Source organism: Labrus mixtus, chromosome 11 (genome assembly GCF_963584025.1).
Source record: "Labrus mixtus chromosome 11, fLabMix1.1, whole genome shotgun sequence".
Taxonomy (NCBI): Eukaryota; Metazoa; Chordata; class Actinopteri; order Labriformes; family Labridae; genus Labrus; species Labrus mixtus.
Genome location: NC_083622.1, coordinates 5,748,359 through 5,771,451, shown reverse-complemented (window position 1 = coordinate 5,771,451; position 23,093 = coordinate 5,748,359). Strand labels below are relative to the sequence as shown.

The 23,093-nt window shown below is 41.4% G+C and overlaps 2 protein-coding genes across 2 annotated transcripts in view; one reads left to right on the top strand and one right to left on the bottom strand.

Annotated features, from left to right (window-relative positions):
* Positions 1 to 6,677, top strand: part of LOC132983433 (intermembrane lipid transfer protein VPS13B-like) — a 282,789-nt gene extending 276,112 nt beyond the window's left edge. Inside the window, exons 62-68 of the mRNA XM_061049726.1 lie at positions 101 to 277; positions 445 to 615; positions 1,108 to 1,284; positions 3,261 to 3,363; positions 4,738 to 4,906; positions 5,043 to 5,123; positions 5,682 to 6,677. Coding sequence (XP_060905709.1) covers positions 101 to 277; positions 445 to 615; positions 1,108 to 1,284; positions 3,261 to 3,363; positions 4,738 to 4,906; positions 5,043 to 5,123; positions 5,682 to 5,930 — 1,127 coding nt within the window. The 3' untranslated portion in view covers positions 5,931 to 6,677. The remainder of the gene's footprint in view (positions 1 to 100; positions 278 to 444; positions 616 to 1,107; positions 1,285 to 3,260; positions 3,364 to 4,737; positions 4,907 to 5,042; positions 5,124 to 5,681) is intronic.
* Positions 6,678 to 6,955: 278 nt separating this feature from the next.
* On the bottom strand, positions 6,956 to 23,008 carry LOC132983159 (regulator of G-protein signaling 22). Its single transcript, XM_061049390.1, has 22 exons — positions 22,994 to 23,008; positions 22,652 to 22,714; positions 22,380 to 22,562; positions 22,177 to 22,262; positions 21,286 to 21,470; positions 20,442 to 21,198; positions 20,038 to 20,199; positions 19,602 to 19,764; positions 19,125 to 19,247; positions 18,840 to 18,941; positions 16,428 to 16,622; positions 14,772 to 14,864; positions 14,486 to 14,676; positions 14,100 to 14,262; positions 12,076 to 12,240; positions 10,771 to 10,839; positions 10,009 to 10,167; positions 9,368 to 9,547; positions 9,100 to 9,282; positions 8,908 to 9,018; positions 7,979 to 8,078; positions 6,956 to 7,098 (listed from the first exon to the last, which is right to left on the bottom strand). The coding sequence occupies exons 1-22, from the start codon at positions 23,006 to 23,008 to the stop codon at positions 6,992 to 6,994; spliced, it is 3,555 nt and encodes a 1,184-aa protein (XP_060905373.1). The 3' UTR covers positions 6,956 to 6,991.
* Between the last annotated feature and the right edge of the window lie 85 nt (positions 23,009 to 23,093).

The window sequence follows — 23,093 nt, the reverse complement described above, 5'->3', positions numbered from 1 at the left end:
GAGAGGAGCCTGATAACTGAAGGCTTTACCTCTCAGCTTCATTCTGGGACCGTAATGTTCATAACATATTTAAATAAATAATATCAATGAACTTTCACAGGTTGGGTGGTGGGATCTTTGGAGATCCTGGGCAGTCCTGCCAGCTTGGTGCGGAGCATCGGTAACGGCGTGTCAGACTTCTTCCGGCTGCCGTATGAGGGTCTCACCCGAGGGCCTGGAGCCTTCGTCAGCGGGGTGTCGAGAGGAACCACCTCCTTCGTCAAACATATCTCTAAAGGTAACACAGATGAACATTATGTCATATTGTTGTACATTTCACCCTTTTGTTTACTGACAAAAAAAAATATTGCACACACTTCATTAACCCCTTCTCCGCTTTCTGGAAATATTAATAATGAATGCAAACTCTGTGCATTGGTATGATTGTGTCACATTTGTGTCTAGGAACACTGACTTCAATCACCAATCTAGCAACAAGCCTGGCAAGGAACATGGACCGCCTTTCCCTAGATGAGGAGCATTACACGAGGCAGGAGGAGTGGAGACGCCAGCTACCAGAGAGCCTCGGGGACGGACTGAGGCAGGGGCTGTCGAGACTTGGCATTAGCCTGTTAGGTATGTTGAGAAGCACACACACACACACACACACACGGAGCCCCAATCTTATTTAATCAGTATGTTTATACTGAAGGATTTTGCAGCATATCGTAATTATGTTTTGTCATCAATATTCCAAATATCAGAATGAAGTTAAATAATTCAACAGTATGTGATACAAAATAAAATGCTTTATGTCACAAAGGAAACAAACAGTAGACATCATGCATTTGCTTTAAGCTCAGCAAGATAGAAAAGATCTTTCTCTTATCAGCTTGCAGTCATAATGTAAAGACTAAATCAAAAAAAATCTATTTGTTATTCTTCAGAGCATAATTGGGTCTTAAATATATTCATCTGTGTGGATTTGCATTTACTGTTGCTCCTTCGCTTGTCTGGTCATGTGTTTTCTCAAACGTGCCATCATTCTCTTGGTTTTTTGTAATAATTATGAGGAAATAATGAAAATACGAACTCAAAACAGACAACTTTTTTTGTTTGTTCTTTCAGGAGCAATAGCAGGCATCGTGGACCAGCCCATGCAGAACTTCCAAAGGAACTGGGAGCTGCAGAGCTCAGCTGGTAGTCAGGCCAAAGGGGTCATCTCGGGAGTTGGGAAAGGTATTGTGGGAGTTTTTACCAAGCCCATCGGAGGAGCAGCTGAACTGGTGTCCCAGACTGGATATGGTGAGTTCTGGCTGATCACAGATAACAGCATGTAGGAAGAATCATCATGTCCTTTTTGATTGTACGACAGAAGATGAGACTTTGTTGAGCTGAGGATTTAAAATGATGGCTAGCTTTTTTCTTATGTTATGTCATGTGTTTCCCTTACATTACAGAACATGCAGTGAAATTAATTTATGATTAGAGCATAATTCTCATGTGAACAACAGAAACACGACTTACCTTTTGAGCTACCAGTTGATAGCTAAGAACTCTTGGGTAACTAAAGTTTTTGTTATGTTGCCATGTTGGGCAAAGAGGGACAAATGACACAATACAGTTTGAAATGAATGGATGTAAATACTACATCTACATCGACTCTTGGACCCAGACAGAACCTAGTTGTTTATTTGGACAGATCTTTAGTGGTGTGAGACCCGGAGCGACCTGTGGAAAGAAACCCTGCCACAAACACTAACACAGACCCATGCCCTTACTCATCACAGATGCAGAAACTAAATGTTTGGCCATAGATACTAATAGTTACAAAATGCTTTGGAATTGCTTCATTTGATCACTTTGGCTGCCGGTCATGTCAGGGCTGCAAACTAATCCTTTAGGGAAAACAGGGCTCATCAAAGTATGTCAAGAAACCAGCAGCTAGATGAGTTTGTTAAAGAGTCTTTTCCTGCAACAACTTCCTTTTAAGCTTTACTGAATAAACTTTCCATGAAAAATACTTTGGTTTCTGGTGACAGAAGATGTATGATATAATCATCAAGTTTGTCCTCGTCTTCTTGTCAGACTTACAATGTTAGCCTCTCAGTGACAGAAACAAGAAGCTGTAGTGGATGGACTTGTATGAGATTCAGTAATCAGTGAAGTTAACTTAAAGCCATGGGAGGTCATGTCGACCTTTAATATGTAATAAAGTAATAATAATAATCATTTTTAGTCTTTGGAGTTACTTGTACTTTTTTTTTTTTAAGCGTAATGGGGTTGTTGATTGGCTCAGAGGATGTTGTGTTGGCACTAAAACAAGTCCTGGCTACATCCAACTATCAAGAGGTCAACAGCACTTTGTAAAATCAAAGGCTCCCTTGGGTCTTCCTCTGATCCTCCTGTTCCTCTGAGCTCAGCTGAACAACAACACTCACACATACACACTGACGCTCCTGACTGCACACAGGGGCATTGAATGCCACGCCAACCAGCATACATATCAATCAAGCTGTGTGCTTCAGTGTTGAAAAATTAAGCCAATGTGGAAGTGCAAAAAACTGCAGTTCCTTGAGTGTCCACTTGAGGCTGGCAGCAAAAGCTCCGGATGTCCCATTAACACCAGTATTAAAATGATCATTTAGACAGCATTAATAGACATGTTCAGCTCATGTTGTAATTGGTTTTATTATAATTCATCCATTTTGATTATATCAAGGAAAAGAGTTACGTATCTGACTGACAGGCAAGTGCGTCAATCTCTGTAAATGGCATTCAGATCAGCCGCAATTATCTGTTAAAATTCTGTCACAGTCCATCCTGTCTCATGAAACACAAGAAGATAACTACACAAACTCAAAAACAAGCCCTCTGAGTTGATGCTGCAGTGACATCATTAACGGATCTCACTCTTTTCTTTATGGTTCTGCTTTACCTACTTGATTTTTTCACTTGCTGCTCTGCTGACAGCTCGAGGTGGGACAAAGGAAAACTGATCAAACACACACGGGTTATGAACTCTCTGTGACAGGAACACACAGAGCCATACTAATCATGACCATTAGTTAAAATGCACACTCACACACAAATAGAAACAGTCTTCTTCATGAATATCTTTAACAGCTTGTCATGAGACGCCGTAGAAGTGAATAAGACTGCCACCTGTCTGCCTTATCAATGTAAATATTTAATATACAAATGCATGTATATAATCCACACCACAAAGAAGACACTTCCCTCCTGATAATTACAGTGTTTGTATTTTTTCTTCTCTTCAGGGATCCTTCATGGCGCAGGACTGTGGCAGCTTCCTAAACAACAGTTCCTGCCCACAGAGGAGAAGTCTGCTCATGCCCCAAACAGCCACCTTAAATATGTGTGGTACGACCCTTTGAGCCATCCACTCCCCCTACAGTCTCCAGCCTTACTGTCGTCTAGCTAGCCTTTAGAAGACGATGGAACATGTATTCTCGCCTTTGCTTCCCTTACCCACTCTCTCTAGAATCTGCTTTACTCATTTCTCCCCGTCAACACGCATCGTTTTTGCGGACTTGTTCAAAAATGGTGGGAGAGGGGATCATGCAGAAGAGGAAAAAGTCTGGAAAAATATGTTTGACCTTGACTGCACACATGGTAGCCAGCCTGCCCTCCCTCCCTCACTCTCCTCTAGCCATGTTAGAAGTTTTTACAAGTACTCTGAATGAGTCTATGCAGAGGTGTTTCCCAGTGTCATAGAGCTAGGAGGACCACTTTCCTTTGTTTGCTGAAAAAGTGAGAGTTAGACTAAGAATCAGTTTAAAACTGGTCCATTTTGTGACCAGCAGAAGCATATCTTTAGTACTGCACTCACTCAGTGAATCGCTAAATATTAGCATATACATTGTTAAAGTCCTGTGTCTCCTGAAGGTTACTGAGAGCTATACAGTAGAGAGCATTTTGGGCATTTTAGAATGACATTTCTCAAATTTGGTTTGGTAACCATAGCGATCAAAGATTCACTTCCTTCAGCAGTCAGTGTCAACTGTTGAATTAGTGAAGGAAAATTGCTGATTCATCATTTCAGGAGGTGATTTCTTTAGTTTTATATTCTGAAAGGGTTGGAAGTATGTTTTTTTTTCATGTTAAGAGGAAGATGAAAAAGAGATTTGAAAAAGTGAACGCTGAGATAATGCTCCCCTGTGGTTCTATTCCTGCTGCTTTGCAGTCAAACTGGTTTCCATCAGGCATCCATCAATTCTTTTTACTACTGCAGGTAGCTTGAGGGGTCAGACTGTGTGAGCAGAGTAACACTGAACAGAACCAATTAGTCCCTGCTTAGGCTGTTTCAACATCTGCTCTGCAATGCGAACACCTGCCTTCCAAAGTAAACACACTGTCAGAGAAACATGAATGTAGACCTTAGTCCCTGCACACGCATTCCCTTACTGAACATGTGTGTAATAGGAACCACCCAGAGAATGCATGTAGATACGTATGGCCGCTTATTTGTGTGTATTGAGGTTAGAGGTGCGCTCTGTGTGGTCTTGTGTTTATAAGAACGTGTATATCAGAAGTTAGAAGGGCCATTTGTAATGTGTGTCAGTGTTAACACGTAATCCTTTGATGCAGGGAAGAAATGTTGAGCATAAAAAATGTCTTATTTTGTTGATTCAATTGAATGAATTTTTCAGTCCTGCAGTATTACCAATGTAGTGTGTTTGTCATCTTCAATTCTAAAGGGTAACTGTCCCTGTTGGCTCTGCTTTTTGACTGCAGGAAGATGCTTCAGTCCCTTGGACGCCCGGAGCTCCACATGGCCTTGGAGGTGACCATTGTTAGTGGGTCAGGTCAGCAGCATGGAGGCTGCCTGCTCCTTACCTCCGAGGTGCTGTTTGTGGTGAGCCTCAGTGAGGATACGCAGCAGCAGGCCTTCCCCATCACAGAGGTAACAGTCAGGAGTCAGCATTAAAGAACCACTGCTCGTCAACAGCTCTGTCCTGTAATTCAAATGAACCTTTCTGTGGAGCCTGTGTGGCAGAGCAGACAGTAAAGAACAAGTGGAAACCTTGCTTCCTCTGCAGGTGGAGTGTCAGCAGGACCCAGGACAGCAGGGCCAGCTCACCCTCACCTTACAGCAGCAGACAGTGGTCAGCGATACAGAGGTGAGACACTGGTACAAATCATTACAATGGCTGTGAAAGCTCATCAAAGTGGAATTAGACAGTGTGGAATTCCTACGCTAATTACTGTGGCGCTCTGTTTATTTTTGCACCAGTTACAGAGGGAGATTTTTTTTTTGTATTTTCAAAATGACAGTATAAAGAAAACTCCTAACTACCCTCTGCATGTGGAAGTTTCCATGGGCAAGACGCTGAACCCAAAATAGCTCCTGAGGTGTGAATATGTCAAAAGGCTATAAGTGAAATCCTGATGGGAAGATTGGCACCTTGTGTAGCACTACGAGTGTGTTAATGTGGGTCTGAAAGGGTTAATGCGGCATATCTTTTAAAAGACTTTAAAAATGTGCAGTATGAGTTCAGTAAAACAGACTAGTTTCCTTTTCTCAGGATGAGGTTGAATCCAGCTGCTGTAGTGTTTGGTTGGCATGATAACTAACAAAGCTTCTTGATGACACATGGTTGGACATTACTCACAGCAGAAATAACTTCAGTAGGATCGGCTCTTTTTTTTTTTGTAAACAACTGTGTGTCCTCCCTCAGGGTGATGGCGCTCGTGAACGTCTGTCAGAGCAGCAGTATCGCCGGCTGGTGGATTACGTGATGCGCTCCTCCCAGTTTCTTTCCCCCTCTACGTCCTCTCTCCAGCTGCAGCCCTCTGTGACACTCGCCAACCCCCCGCCTTCTGTCACCAAGTCTTACCACTACCTGGTGGATCCTGCCTTCTCCAAGGTGTTTGTCAGCAAATTCACCATGGTTAAGAATAAAGCCTTACGTATGGGATTCCACTAACACAAACAAAAAAACACACAAAGATTTTGTTCTATTTAACAAAAAGCCTTAAAAAAAATCTCCAGATACACCTTATTGTTGCGCTGAAGGAAGAATACCTACTTATGCAAAATATCTGTTCAAGAAAATAAGATTTATATTATGAGAATAAGTCCATGTAGAGAATTCTTAGAAATTGTTTATGAAATTTATATTTTTTTAAGGTTACAACAAATTCATAATGACAGAAAATTTCAGTGGGATTATCATCCGTTTTAATGATAGACACGCATTTAGTTCAGGGATTGTAGTAAACACTAAAGTGTACCTTTAAATCAAAGTTCAGTCAGTGTGAAACCTCTTTAGTGTTGCTTACAGAAACACAGTGCTCAGCTAAAGAAACTCTAAAATCTGTTACATTTCAAGCAAATTAGCCTGTTATAGTTCAATCTGCAGGATAAGCTCTTAGTGTTTACATTCTCCTATTAGTGACTGTGCCAATGTGAAGTGCAATATTATATACAAGTTGATGGACACCAGAGATACGAGCTGTCAACCAAAATGTTTTTACAGATGATGTAACATACTTGTTTAACAATCACACTGTGCTTTGTAAGCCAACCCCTTGTGATGATGAAACCATGTTGTTTGCCTTCAATATTGTTGTAGTATTGAGCTCTATGTTAGATTGAAGTCTAATCAATTGAATGTACGTTAATGGATAATATATAAATGAAGAAACATTTTAATAAAAACATTTTAAAACTACGCAGCGTTATGTCATCAATGTGTGTTGAGTATTAAAATGGAAACACATTACATGATTAAAGTGGAGTCTAATGAGATTCACACAGAAGCAGATGTTTGTCACAGGGTCTCAAAACATGTCTTACATTTTACAGATTATTAAAGTCAGACTCATACTCTTCATTGTTGTCCAGAAACAGTAGCTGCTCTTTTCTCACTTCATTCTTACTCCTTGTTTTCACTTCATGTTGCAGGCTCTGACACTCCCTGTGGTAACACATAAGAGTCAGTAATGTGTGAGCGGCAAACCAACTTAAATCGTCTTTCAGTTATAATCACTCACTGTTACACTGTTTACTCTGCGTCCCGCTGGAGCGACACGAGGGCTGCTTGCGGCTTTGTTTCCGGCCTGCTGACCCGATGCTGCAGTGAGAGGAGGAGTCTGGAGAGACATGCACAAAATCATTATTTTTAAGTAGCTGCTTACGTGGTCTTTAAACAAATTGATGACTGTTTTTAACAGACAAAAACAAAGGTTATTTATTCCTCATCAAGTGTCCTACATCGACCTCCAGGCCTTTATGTTGAGCTTGTCTCCACCATGCAAATATCTCCATCTGTGTTTCAACGTTATTTGCTGTTTACGTTAAGTGGGGCGCTGGTGGAGCAGTGGTTAGTGCGGGCAGCCCAGGTTCAAATCCGACCCCTGGCTTCCTTCCCGCATGTCATCCCCCAATCGCTCTCTACCTGATTTTCTGACTCTCTCCTCTGTCCTGTCTCTTCAATAAAGGCACAAAACGCCCCAAAATAAATCTTTACAAACTTAAAATCTGTTAATCACGACGGGCTTTAACTTACTCCTGCGTTAGCATCGCGCCTCATTTCCATGTCCATGCAGTACGGGCTCGCACTAACTCATGCACAGAGCGTTGACACCTAATGGACAGGCTGAAGTGGCTATTTTGGCCGGACTTCTACATAATGAGACAGTTCTGACATGTGGAGATGGGGGGTGGGACTAACTTTGCCTTTAACTGCCAGGTACTATCAGAGCCTTGGAAATGTGGTTTGGATTTTACCGTGGGAACGGCTAAATGTCATTTCACTGTTATGGTTTCCTGCATTTAATCTGTCTAGTAGCAGAGAGCGGTCATTGCTGGATAGTTTTACTCAGCCCTGGGAGACAAAGGGAGGTGTGTGTAAGTGCTAGCTCATGGTGGATTCATTTTTGGGTCTCTGTATTAATACAACAAAGAGTAGTGGTCCAAACCTGCTCTTTCTGTAAAGTGTCTTGAGATAACGTTTGTTATGATTGATTGTACCTGAGACTGTGGAGAACGAGGCTTCCAGCTCACGCGGTCTCCTCAGCAGCACCTCCTCTCTATGCAGGGCTGCCATGTACTTGGAGTAGGACCACGACAACTAGAGGGAAATTTCCAGAAATGTAGTCAAATCTGATGTGATTAGAAAAACGGTTAAATTAGAGGATTGAGTGTCTCCTTTATATGCTGTGGTTAGACCTGCTGAGGTCCTGTTTGGACTGCATGCTCTGACTGAGTTTTATTTTGTATTTTTCTTCTTCTTCCCATGAATGAAAACTAAACGTAACTCTCAGGTTCAGTCCTGTGCCAAACAGACTTTGTGAACAGTAGTCATGGTGTTGCTGCTATAGCAACAATATAAAGCTTCAACTTTGAACAAATCAAGCATGAAAAAATAAGTTACATTAATTTGACCGATTCCTCCCAAATTTTACTCTGAACTTTACGCTACATCTTCAACTGTTCTTGACTCGTGAGCCACACAGTTTATTTTACTACTTGTACAACAAAATGTATTTCTGTACTGTAAATTAATCCCCATTCTTAGAAACATTTTTAAGAGCTGTGGGATTACCATCACGAGACCCCTGGTGGTTTAACCCTTTTTTGTGACACTTCACTATTCAAGAGTAACAGGAGATCTGTTACATTGTTGAAACTTTCATGTCTGAAGTGATTTTTGTGACACTATGTTGTATAATTGGAAAGTTATTATCTATCCCTCTGTGTAGATCAACATGATCACTGATTGTCTTGTGCTCTTTGAATAAGAGTCATATGACAAAAGTGAATTGATACATTTGCTCAGGACAATTTTGTTTCCAATAGTTCTCTTGCTCTGAATGCAACAGCAGTACTTGTCTGTCTTGATGTTATACACTTTATAAAAACATAAGCTCAACATTTATGTTTATCAAACTGTTCCTTACCCACTGTGTGGGAGTTTTTTCACTTCTTTGCTCCTGTTCTGCAGTCACTTCATCTTCATCATCTGTTTCACTCTCCTCTCCAAAACTCGACTCTGGCCTCTCCAGCTTTTCCTAATGAAAATTAGATTTTCCAAACATGTTCTGTTGAATTTGCAGATAACTTTGTATGATAACGTTCTCGTCGTCCTATACCTGAGCGTTCCTCCTCTCTGCCTCTTCCTCCTCCTCCTCCTCCTTTCTCTTCAGTCTCCGCACTCTGGCTCTGTGTGTGACTCGTTTCTCCTGCAGTAGGGGAAGGAGTTGCTCCTCTTGGACGGTGCTGCTCAGCTCTTTAAACTCAGGCCAATACTTCAGCAATTCACTAAACACTGACATCTGCAGGAGAAAAGTAAAAGAAGTCCCTACACGTACAAAAAAGAAAATACAACACCATCCATCCCCTTTGCCACACACACACTACCTGTGCCTCTCTGAAGATGTAAGGGCCCAACTCGTGCCGTTTGTCCAGAATGTGCTGGGCCTGTTCAGGGGGGATGTCTATCTGCAGGGCGGGGGGCATGGACGAGTTAATAAAACAGCTGATGATGGTGGAGATCTTCTGCTGGATGGTGGCCTCCTCACTGTGGGAATGACAGAGGTCCTGGATGAAGAGAGAGACAGGACACAGGGAAAGTGATACGTAGAGTTGGACTTACGTAATACTGCTGCAGGAATGTGTGGACAAAACTTTTTTTTTTCACCTGAAATCCCTCCTCTCCCCACTTCCCCTTCTGCTGTTTCATGAATGACAAAAGCTAAGAACGATTATGTTGGGAAGAAAGGAAAGAATCCTAAAGGAAACAATAATGCCACTTATATCATTTACTTTACTGTAGATGAATGTGAACACAAACTGTGCACATACATCATTTTTTCAAACTGAAGCATAATCTCTAGAAACACTAAATATATCTTTTAATGACTATCTATCTTAGGGTTTTTTTTATGTCATCTTAGAGTACATAGTGTAGAAAACTGGGATGGAATTCAACAAGGATTTCAACCCAGATAATGTTGCAGGCACGTCATTTGAGCCCTTCTAGATATTTTTGTTTCTTTTACCTTGTACCTCTGCACCTCCAGCCAGAACAGCAAGTCATTTTCTAGGAAGTCTCCCTTCAGAAAGACAAAGTGCTGAAACTGCATACAAGTGATGGGGTTGAGTAGGATCCGTCGCAACAGCAGAATCTCTTTTGAGGAACTCATCCACAACCCCTCAGCCTGCAGGGACACAAGGTGGAGGACTGTCAGCTTTTTTAAGGTGACTTTTAGCCATTATGTTTATTCTCTTGTGGATATTAAATATGCATATAATTACTTAATCTTGTAAAACCAAACATCAGTAGAAGTTACAGTACAGTGTGTTCCTGAACACGTAAAGATGATCGTTGACCTGTGAGCTTCTCTAAGACTCAGAGAAGGATTCTACTTTACTGCTCATTGCCAAGGATGAGGTCATGATCACAAAGATGATAATCACATGAAAACTCCTTCCAGTAATCATTCTGCTTAAAATGTAAAATGTTCATGTTTTCTATCCGAGTCTAGCTGTGAGCTGAGCTGAGAGGAAGGAGAGAACAGAGCTGCATGGAAAACCCTCCCAACATTATTAAAGGAAGGTTAGTAATGCTGATGCTTTAATCTTATTTATCCTGGATCCAATTTGGGAAAACTAACGACATGGCCAAAATGGTGTTTGACAAAGCCAGTGCTTGGAGCCAAGTCATGAACTAAATCACACAAGCTTTCAGGCCAGGAAATGCCTTATTTCTCTCCATTTCAAATATCCAAATATCCAGCTTCCCCCAGAGGATTTCCCCTTACCTTCCAGGCTTCTCTCCTCGTTCTGCGCCTTCGGTAGGGGTTTAGAGAGGGTCTTTCTGCTGCTTGGGGCTACAACGCAAAACGCAGACACACACACACACACACACACACACACAGGTCAAAAGTCAGACACTGAGTAAATTAGGACTAACAGAGAAACTGAGCACCTCTAAAACCTCACTGCTCTGCACTCTGCTGCTCTCTGTCACTGGCTGTAACTGAAGCTCCCTCTGCTCTCTTACCTTTCACCTTCTCTCAGTCTTAATTTCCTCTCTTCTTATTTCTCCAATCTCCTCTAAGAGAGAACTTAGGCGACCTAGTGGCATCTCTCTCTCTCTCCAGTCCTCCACTAACCGTCTTTTCCGCCAACGCATGATCTCCTCCTGCAGCGCGAAGTGCTAAACTACATCTACCTCTCATTAGTTAATGAGAAGGTCCATGTGACCAAACGTAGTAAACTTGATCACATAATGAGGCAGAGCAGCAGAATATGAGGTTTAGGTTTTACCTGACGAGGCAACCTGAGAGAGCAGCGACAACGTTTAGTGGTTTCTCACATAGCAGAGACACTAATGTGCCAACGACCTCTGCGCTCTGTCAACTCTCATTTTACAGCTCAAAGATCAAATTCTACAGTATGTCATTTATGTATTGTATGTATTGTGTGCAATTGTTTCTTTGATAACAAACTACCTAACACAGTTCATAAATCATACTGAACATTGTTTTTTTATAGCTTTGTAAAACATTAAATGGTGACTAAGCCGATATCAGAAGATATGTATCCAGTTACCCAGAAATGTGATCAGCTCATAACTGTTAATATTATGGACAGTGTATATCAGTCAGATTTTAATTAGGAGATAATATATGGATTTATTCTTGCTGTTCATTGTGCGAACCAAAATGTTAATGCTTCTCAGAATAAGTTTAAAGAAAACATTTAAACCCTGGAAAAACTCTGCTTGGATTTTTGGTTGTGAACAAATAAAAGCTTGATTTTTTTCACAAAAGAATTTAAGAAGTAATCTATTCCAAGAACAAATTATCGTGTTACTTAAGCGTTAGAGAATCTGGTAGACAGAGTTTATGATGTTTTGAGCTGTTTCCAGTCGTTATGCTTTAAAGCTAAGCTGCTGGCGGTGGCCTTAAATTGAACCATTACACGTGGGTGTAGGACTTGTCTCCTCTCTATCAGCAACAAAGCGTATTCCCAAAAATGTCATACAATCTTTAAATGTCTAACCCTAAATTGAGATTTATTTTTAAATCATGACGTGTAGTATTGTGAATTAAGATTTCCACCTGTGGCTGGTGTTTCTGTCGCTCCGTGAACTCTGCTGTGGACAAAAACAGAGGCAGCCATTTTTTCTCAATGTGACTCCTGACGATGTCTTGAATCTCCACAACATCTGGCTTTGAGAGACATTCTAGCTTCAGACGCTCCAGTCCACCTGCCAAACACAAAATCTACACACGTAGAAAAAGACAAAGTCAGAGACACAGCAGAGGAAGATGACTGCATGTGTGTTCATTAGTTTGATCTCTACGCTAAAGAGTATTCCTGCACAGTAGATTTCTATAAAAATGAGGAACATATGAGTTAAAAAAAAAAAAAGCCCCTGCTTGAACACTCCTCTCCTTCCTGACTCCTGCAATGCTCTTCATCATTCCCAGAATCCCTCTGTTCTGCTCACTCCTCTGTCTGCTTTCTGTCTTCATACATCGATCTGGCCATGTCTCTATATTTATATCTCTTTTATATTTTCTCTCATCTCATTCTGCACGCACAAAGTCATGCATTCACATATACACTCACACACAGGCTTCAGAAATGAGAACCAGTTGTGACACTGGATTTGGAGTCAGCAGATGAAAGGAGGCCAATCTGTGGACTGGATGACTGAGTGATTGAAAGAGTGAAGGGCCAAAACAGTAAAGCTGTCAGTCTCTGTAAGCTGCTCACGCAGACAAGAAGCAAGGCAGAGAGGCAGGAGCAGCAGCCAGGCACGACGCCATAGAGTAAGAGGCACTAGAACATGCAGCCTAGGATGAATCATGTTTTTCGATGATAGTAACGAGATGAGGTTGACTAATGAATAAAGTCATACAGACGAGTTGAAGTCATGTCAACAAGTGCAATGTATGTCTGAAGATTAAAGATGACAGAGCTCCCCAACATGAGGGACTGATAAACAGCTCACCTTACTGAACAAAGAAAAAGAGAGAAAGACACAATTACATTTCCAGGGAGAGTGAAAAACTAGCTAGCAGGTTTAAAGTGCAATAAAAATGAGCTTAGATTTTATGGCTTGATTAGAGACCCGGCTGAATGATTAAAAAGACGACTTAAAGCAATATGCAAATAATTAGCTTAAAGTAATGAGTAAATGTTAAATTAGATAGTCAAGGTAATAGCGTGTGTCAAAAAAAGATGATTAAATATGAAAAGATGAAACGGTTGATGCTACCAGACAAAGGAAACAGTTCACAGTTGGCGTTGGCTTAAAGTAGTTGAGTCGACTTTGAAATAGCTCGTGTTGACTCGATCAGATTCAACTGTTTCAATAGAGTTAAAAATCTGAAATGGAAAACTTGAAAGTAAAGTTTGAGTTTCTTTCCAAACTGACCTGTTAGGTAACCAACAAATCTCAGTGGAGGTGTTTTTTGTTTATCTGTCACCACACACACACAAAAAAAGGCTGTACTGTCACAAATTTAAAATGTATAACCCTCTTTTCTCTTACAGTTACTACTTAGTTACCATCACTGGTTTCAAGGAAGAGAAACTCTTACTGCTCTGTGCCCTATCTAGGCATTCTAGCTCCCTGCACCCTGCAGTAATCCTAGAATCCAGAAACCTTATCTCAGACAGTAAATGTCAGGAGAGACTTCATCCTACTGCCATTGTTACTGGAGCGGATCTTTCTTGTCTTTCTGGATGCAAACCACACGCTTCCCTTCTTCTTGTTTTAATTCTAACCATGTCCTCTTATCCGGCGTTTCCCTCTGACATCTTGCTGTCAGGGCTGTCAGCATGAAGTCTCCAGAATGCCAAAGGAGGGGGATTTGAAATTGTGTGAGAGCACAGCAGCCTCTGTTTATTAAATCTGGATGTCAAGCCTCAGTGTGAGCTCCACTCTGGGGCTTTGATGTCATGGATACCATGTTTCTGCCCCCCCACCCCCCCACCCCCCCACTTCTCCACAGCTCCCTCGGGAAGTTAATAATAATTCAATTTCAATGGAGTTTTGATGATGGCAAAAAGGTTAGATTTGCCAATAAGAGTGGACATATTGTTTTTGGAATATCGTGATTGACTGACGTACATCATTCTGTTGTTGTGTTGTGGCGGGGCTGTCAGGGCCGAAGAAGTATTTCCCGTTGAGGTATTTGGTTGCAATATGGAAGGACCTCTCCTGTCTGACAGCTGTGTCCTTCTGAGGAGTCCTCTTGTACTGCTCCAGATCCAGCCAGCATGTCAGATGTATGCTGTTCAGAAACACAGATGTTTAAAACAAGGAAAATACTTTATTGCATTGTTTACATGTGGCAAACTGTGATTTATATGCCTTCCCATGCTGGCTACATTTTAGTCTTATGAGAATGTGATGCAAATTTGCAGCAAGGACAACAAAGCGTTGTACAACATCTGTATATGGACACTTAAGGAAAGTGGGAAGTGAGTCTGTTATGGAAACTGGTGTAAGTTTACCTGGCATTATGACTCTGTAGGAAGGACATGAAGTGCCCAATCTCATGGCGGTGACGAAGTAAGGAACCAAGACGGTAACCTTGGTAACTCGGAGACACTCCTGCCCAGGACTCGGCTGCCCAGGAGCCCTTTGAGAGGGAAGCAGAGGGAGTAATGGGAGAGGCAGACAGCGTGGACTCACTCTGCTCCACCTGGAGATGCAGAGATGCAGCAGCACATGAAGAATGATAACGACGGAAAGGGCGACACTTTGTGAATGCATGGAGTGAATGGGATGCTTGCATACTTGATTTAAACGACACTTTGATTCCTTGTTAAGACTCTGGAGTTCTCTGTACTCCTGACTGTCAACATAGCGCACGTCCTCCTGCAAGCAGACCTGAAAACACAGCACATAGCTGAAACAATTCTTCTTTTTTTAATCAATCAAATCAAACCTTCATTTGCAAATATTTAGATCTTCAGCTAATATATGAAGTCTGCTTTAAATCAGAAAACCCAGAAAGTTATGGTCACATGTTCTCTGCTTTTCTTGGTCTTGATCTGTATGGAATTTATTATTTTCTGATTCAGACAAAAAAACTAAATCTTATAGTGGCATCTTGAGCTCGATGACTTTGTGGTATGATGTTATGCACCTACATAAATAATATTTGGTTGTTTTATTGCTTTTTGTGGATTCACATCTGCTGCACATCACTTCAACGAGGCATTTACTTTTCAAAATAAGAATATATGTCAAACTATCGTGGAAAGACTTTGTAGGTAAGTGCCTCACATTCTCTTATCTCAGGAACAGTTCATTTGATACACTTGGCACACGGTGGTGCATTGCTGGGGGCCCAAAGGAGTGCTGCGTTTCAATCAATCTTCATTTTTATTTGAACAGCACCAATTCAAAACAAGGCGGTATCTCAAGACACTTTACAAAAAGAACAGGTCGAGACCGCACTTATTGTTAGATTATCTACAAAGACCCAAAATTAATCCACCATGAACAAGCTGGCAAGCAACAGAAGCAAGATAACACCTCCTTTGAACAGGCAGAAAAACCTTAAGCAGAACCAGACTCATGACTTTTGACTAGATACATTTATCCATAAAGGCCACACCCTTTTGTCATTACATTAATTTGACCTTAAAATGAAATGTGTCTAAATTAGTCAGCTGATTTTTCTTGCTACACCTACAACAAAGTCTGACATGGGTAGCTTTTGGGATTTTAGATATTATTCCATAACATACGTTTTTTTATATAGCTTGTCCTAAAAGATTTTGAAATGCTTTGGGTAGCTGTGGCTCAGTGAGTCAGTCGTCTCTCAACCTGAAGGTCAGGGGTTCAAACCCCAGCTCCTTCAGCAACATGTCTGATGTGTCCCTGGGCAAGACACTTAACCTCAAGTTGCTCCTGTAGCTTCGTCTGAGGCGTGTGGATGTGTATGAATGGGATTAGATAATACTGATGAACACTTTACATAGCAGCGTCTGTCATCAGTGTGTGAACGGGTTGTGGAGAGACCTGCGGTGTAACTGCGCTTTCAGCAGTCATAAGACTTTAAAAGCCATACAAGAGCCGATTTAGCATTTATAAAATGCAAAAAAACATGCAATCTAATTTGATTTGGTGGTGCTGTAGCAGCTTCACACAGCAGTCTGTGTGTATGACTGCCCTGGGAATATCTCAAGAGCCGTTCATCTAATCAACTTTACACTTCATGGTTGTTTCTGACCCAAGACAATGCAGTGACTAATTAGAATTTGACTGGAGAACCATTTCTTGAAAACACTGCAAGCTAAACTTAAGACTTAAGCGAACCAAGCAATTCGCTTATAACAGGGACTGTTTGCAAAAAGAGAGAAGCCATCTAATACAACAACCTCTAAGCCAGCTAAGAGATGGATTCTTGGAATATAATGTAAGTTAAGTTTGTGTTGCAGTTACCTTTTGGAAGGACTCGATATTTCTACGGACCAACAGTGTCCATGGCTCAAGCAGGATGTTCAGTGTGTGTTCCTCAACCCTGTCAAAAAGCTCCTCATAAGCAGGGCTCATATGACTGTACACCTCACTTCTGATCTCCTCATTGACACCTACGCTCCTCCTGGCAGAGCTGGACAGATAGGTGGAGTAAAGCAGCTGAGAGGAGAGGAGAGGAGAGGAGAGGAGAGGAGAGGAGAGGAGAGGAGAGGAGAGGGGAGGGGAGGAGAGGAGATCATAAAGGAGAGGAGAGGAGATCATAAAGGAAAGGAGAGGAGAGGAGAGGAGAGTAGAGGAGAGGAGAGGAGAGGAGAGGAGAGCAGAGGAGATGAGAGGAGAGGAGAGGAGGTCATAAAGGAGAGGAGAGGAGAGGAGAGAAGAGGAGAGGAGAGGAGGTCATAAAGGAGAGGAGAGGAGAGAAGAGGAGAGGAGAGGAGGTCATAAAGGAGAGGAGAGGAGAGGAGATCAGAGGAGGTCATAAAGGAGAGGAGAGGAGAGGAGGTCATATAGGAGAGGAGAGGAGATGAGGTCATAGAGGAGAGGAGAGGAGAGGAGAGGAGAGGAGAGGAGAGGAGAGGAGATCATAAAGGAGAGGAGAGGAGAGGAGAGGAGGTCATATAGGAGAGGAGAGGAGAGGAGAGGAGAGGAGAGGGGAGGAGAGGAGAGGAGGTCATATAGGAGAAGAGAGGAGAGGAGAGGAGAGAAGAGGAGGTCATATCGGAGAGGAGAGGAGAGGAGAGGAGAGGAGATCATAAAGGAGAGGAGAGGAGAGGAGATCATAAAGGAGAGGAGATGAGAGGAGAGGAGAGGAGATCATAAAGGAGAGGAGAGGAGAGGAGATCATAAAGGAGAGGAGAGGAGAGGAGAGGAGAGGAGGTCATAAAGGAGAGGAGAGGAGAGGAGATCATAAAGGAGAGGAGAGGAGAGGAGAGGAGGTCATAAAGGAGAGGAGAGGAGAGGAGATCATAAAGGAGAGGAGATGAGAGGAGAGGAGAGGAGAGGAGAGAAGAGGAGAGGAGAGAAGAGGAGAGGAGAGGAGAGGAGAGGGGAGGAGAGGAGAGGAGATCATAAAGGAGAGGAGATGAGAGGAGAGGAGAGGAGAGGAGATCATAAAGGAGAGGAGATGAGAGGAGAGGAGAGGAGAGGAGAGGAGAGGAGAGGAGAGGAGAGGAGAGGAGGTCATAAAGGAGAGGTCATAAAAATGTCATCACTCGAGAAACATTATTTTCTCGAAACCACCATCACTTCCATCATCACCATTGTTCAAAGCTCTCATACACAATATTCACTATCTCTCATCACTGCTGCCATCACACCACATTAAAGTCAGTTATTTAACCCTCTTGGCAACGGCACAATGGAAATATCATCTATGTCATTCCTTTGGTGAACTAAAGGTTAACTCAAGGAAAATACATTTTACTCTGAGTATTTTCTGGAGCAGATCTCTCAGCTGTTGGTCGAGCTGTAGAGAGAAGTTAGACTCAATGTTTTAATCTCTACAGTGGAGGGTCAAGAAGGATGAAAAAGACCGGGAGCAGCAGGTCAAATTAGCTAAATAACTGCTTACTGCACCTATTTTTGTCAATTGCTTTTTTAAAATGTATTTTGTTTTACATTTGTTGTGGATCATGATGTATCCTGGCCATCATATCTCTCTGGACTTTACTGCAGAGGTTTTGATTTTATTTTAACATCCATTGAGCTTTATAAGCTCATTTTTTCACAGATATATCTTTTATCCCTCAAAGGAAGTTTGGCTCTTCACTTTTGGTGTCTGAAATATAATTTATGTTCAGGCGCCTGAGAGAGAAAGACAAAAACGATTTAATGTTTAGACCAGTGTGTTTCTACTTTTGTGGCAAAAGTTTATTAATTAAAATAGAGTGGAGAAGTAGCAAAAAACAGATACACTATGCCTTTAAACTTTTAGAATGACACTTTTAATTAGAGTTTTCTGATGTTATTAAATTGCTAATGCTTCTTAATGCAGGGTTGGTGACTGTCAAATAGCCGACACTAGCTTATGTCAATTTTAATGAGATTTTAAACTCTGCACTTATTATATAACTATTTTTATATTTCTCTTTTTAATTATTTAAAAAAACATTTAATTTTAATGATTTTAATTTTATTTCAACATATTTTCAGTTTGAATCTGTGATTGTGTAAGTGATTTTTAAATGATCTCATTTATTTTGATGTTTCTTTTTTCCTCTGCCATGATGCTTTGGATGTCTTGTGTGAAGCACTTTGAATTGCCTTGTTGAAATATGCTGCATAAATAAACTTGTCTTGTCTTGGTCTCCATCACTGTTATACATATAGAGTTTACATCGCTGTAAACCCATACTGTTCTTTGTACTTGGTAATTACCTGCGCCTCTCTCTGTACTCTGTAGGGGTCGAGTCCATTTTGACAGAACAACACACGGTAGTGTTGCAGGTCAGTCCAAAAGTTAACTGCATTCTCCCACAACTGAAACAAAAAAAAAGGAAAAACATTTAAAATGAGCAGGTGTCATATCAGATGTCTAAAATGTGTGCACATAGCATAGTATTGCATCAGATCAAATAACAGTAACATTCAAATGTGCAATCATGATTAAATGTGATTAACTATAAATTAAAGGTGTGATTATTCCAGCAGCTGATGTTGTACCTGGTTTCCAGACTGCTCACAGAAGTTTGTGAAGTATAAACCAGCCCATGATTCAACATAAAGCGCCTGTAACATCTCTTCCATTCTGCTGCTGCTCAGTAACTGACTTCTGCTGGAAAACAACTTAGAACATACACAGGAGAAAACAACATGTCAACAAATACTGTATGTATGCAATGTATGTTTATTAAAAAGTGATTTTTTTTGTTTTGCTTTGACTCAAAAGAACATTCAAAATTCAAATATTCTCAACTTCAGTGATAAATTAAAAATAGAGATTCTGCACATCCTCATGTCAGGCACTTACATTCATTTAGATTACTTTTTTAATAAACTGCCAGGTACTGATCCCACCCACCACGATTGACAGTCAAATGAGTGAAACCGACACAGTTAGAGCTTCATTGCTACTGGTCTCTGTGTTGTTGCTTTGGTCTCTCGTCAGCACTAACTTGTGTCATATCTTGGCGGTCCTACCTGTGTGTGGACAGCGAGGGGGGACTGGGGCAGGGTGGAGCCAGGGCAGAGGAGAGGCTGTGTGTCCGGCATAGCAGTTACACACAAGTCTGCCCACTGCCCCAGAGGAGGGGAGTCATTATGGTCTTTCTGGACACACCGGGAAGTCCAAAACCTAGGAACCCTGTGGATGAAGGGGAGAGAGAATAAACAAGGGTGTTTCCCCAGTCTGCATGGTTAAGATATTGAACCCTAAATCGCTGTATGAACGTGAGTGAGTAAACACCGTATAAGCTGTTGGGCAGTTTGTTAGCCTGCATGGCACATCTGCCATCCGTGTATGAATGAAAGTTGCAATATCAAAATGATTGTAAATAAATGAACATCTAAATTGATACTGCACACAGAAACCCAGTGTTAATGGTTAAGATAAAACACTATGAACTGTGAATCTCACCAGTAGGAGAGCAGGGACTCTGTAAGGAAAGGCTGGATCGAGCACAGTTTTTCCTGTGTCCAGCAGGGGGAGGTAGACAGCCCCAGTCTGGAAAGCAGCTCCACATTTAGACTGCTCTGGCTGCTGCTCAGCAGGTAGCAGCTCCTCATCAAGACCACATACCTGGTACCAAAATACCACATAACACGTTATCAGATCCTCGATCAGATTTATTAAGACAACGCCAAAATAAGAGGTAGTCGTCCTTTTCCTTTTCTTTCAAAAGTTCAGGAGTCTTTTGAAGTGTTTCAAGTTCTATATCTCACCATTACTTTTTGAACAGAACATGTCAGCCTTTAGTACTTCTCACTGAAATGAAAAACTAAAATTTGATCAGAAGACTTCTCCTCGGATGTAACGTGTACCTTTTCTTTCGCTCCGTGTTCTGTGTCGCTTTCAGTCTTTCTATGTCCATCCAGAGATTAAGCAGCTTCTCTCCAGGCGTTCCTTGCAAAAACTCTCTGAACTCATCAAAGCCTGGTCTGGTGCTATGGCAACAGGCACCATGGCAACAAATATCACGAACATTTTCCTGGTAGGTGCCCCAACTTCCCACCTCACAATTCTTCTTAGGCCAAACTGCCTTTTCTTCCTCTCCACTCTCCCTCTTGCCCTCTTGGACTTTCTCTTTCTTCTCTTCCAATCTTTGTATTCCCCTGCTGAGCAAAGGCCGGCTAACTTTCCTTTCACAGGACCGGTGTGTGCTGGTACTGTTTGTCTGGTCTCCTGCCTCGCAGAGACGATCAAAATCATTTGTCTGGCTCTGACCACTCATCACATTCAGTGCATTGCTTAGCACCTGTTGAACCACTTCTGCAGCCACGTGCTCCATTTGTCGTTCAGGAGAATCAGAATTGTGACTTTTGGGTACTTTGAGTTGTTGCTCCACTAAGTTCCCAGCTGATGGTGCTGTGATGTACCGGCTAATGTCTGTCTGTGAGCTGCAGAGATCATCGCTTCTCTTAAATGTAAAGTTAAAGAAGGAGGACAAAGAAGAGACAGCACGTAGGTCCTCTGGCTCGGAGCAGCTGGAGAAACATCTGGATGACTGACTGCGTTTAGTGTTGAAAAGTTTCTTCTGTTCAGACGGTAGACATGTAATATTGTTCATCCTCACATATGCTGAACAACAAAGAAAGAGACAACATAACATTAGGTATCAGATATTCATAAATTGATTTCATCAAAAACACAAGCACAAGTTTTTACCTTCTTTTACTGAAACGTGCTCCTGAGAATGTGAGCATGTTGGGGCTTTCAGTGATTTGTTATTTTCAAAGTTGAGTTGGGATTGAAAGTATTTTTGTGGTTTTGACACAAAAGTTTGATCAGAGGTTACATTCCTCCTCTGAATACGGAGGTTTGAGTCCCACTGACACAACAGCTTGGTAAACCTGAGAAAAAAGTAGAACATTCTGGTGACCTCTCCTGTCTGACAACCAGATAATACAAAGTAATAACACATTGTTGATTCTGTGTCACTGGTTCTTTGTGTAGTTTGAAAGTTAGCATGGGATAGTAAGTAACAGGAATGTGGCTCTGTAAAGATCAGATGAAGGGTAACACAAGCATTTGAACCAGCTACAAAACCACAGTGCGATGCATTCAGGGCCACAAGCATTCTTTAAATAGCAAAGATCGTCGTAAAAGATCAATTTGAAAAATATGGAAGAAATGGGATTTTCAGACCCACTGGTGTTCATCTCTACAAATTTAGTCCCGTTATATTTTCTTTTGTCCTTCTATTACTTTATAATGTTATTTAAAGGACTGGTATGAATGATTCTACATGTACAGGCTACAGATCAATGATGTGAGCTTTGTATAGCAGTAGATACAACATCATATTTAAGAGATTTCATAATGTCTTGATTCTCAATAAAAATAGATCTAAGTTTCAAAGTAGACATTTTTCAAGTTTTGAAAGGAAAGTAATCAAATGCTGAAATAAAATGTATGTGCTATTAGACAATGAAGAAAGAATTATATTATGTCAGAAATAATTTGATGTGAGGAACACAAACAGATACAAATATCTAGAGATTATAGAAGGCGTTCCTGTCCAGTATGTATAGGAGATTCAAAGAGCACTTGCAGTACCTGTATTCACTATAGCAGTCACTTTTAAGGAAGAAGGGCAGTCTTTCTGTCAGTATCCACTGGATTCCTTGCTCTTTGTCAAGGCACTGCAGATGTCACAAAGATAGATACATATTAAACTAAAGTATATTGTTGTGCTTATCCCCTTAATGAGTGATAAATAACATGTTTTTTCCCCTGTAAAGGACGTATTGCTTACTCACACTGACAGTGTAGTGGTTGTCTACTGGAGGGGATCTGGCCAGTGCTAATGGGTCACCAGTGAGGAGTTGTGATCTGCTGCTATGTAGGTCTGATCTGATTCTGCTGGACGCAAACTCAGCAGCACCACTCACCACCTCAAACAGCCCCGTCTCCCTGTTGTACAGCAAAGCCTTTGGGAAAGACTTAAAAAGAGAGAAAGACGTAAGGGTAAGCAAAGGGTGCACGAGTTTTGTCAAAGGAGTGTTACATCTATACAATAGGAAAACTTTACCGGAAGACTTAAGAAATCATTGAAGTAGTGAGTCAATACATCGTCAGAGGCCAGACGAGTCTCCTGCATTGAGAAAAGCAACGCCACTTATAACTCCAGGTAACATCACTGGAACAGCATTACAGACAATTTACACCAAACTGCTATTACAGATCGAAAAGTAGTAAAGAACTTGTACTCACGAAGTTGTCAGCAGTTAGACGAGTACACTCTTAACACAAACACAAACTAAAGTTACCAAAGAATCTTGAGTTAAAACATCAAATAGAAATGTCTTAGAAGAGCTGATCCTACCTGTTAAGGTTGCACCACACATTGTTGCTCACATTAAAATGCCCTTACAGTATTGGCTGCCATTCGCACATTTGGCCAGCCACAAACCTCTCAGTGTAATTACATACACACTGCAGGTTGCTATGGAAGTGGACTCATTTTCAAAACA

Coding starts and splice junctions, on each gene's coding strand:
- LOC132983159 (XM_061049390.1), bottom strand. Junction 19,765..20,037: donor GAGTCCCTGCTCTCCTACTG/GTGAGATTCACA, acceptor CTTCATCCACAG/GGTTCCTAGGTTTTGGACTT. Junction 14,677..14,771: donor CAAAGTGTCGTTTAAATCAA/GTATGCAAGCAT, acceptor CTGCATCTCCAG/GTGGAGCAGAGTGAGTCCAC.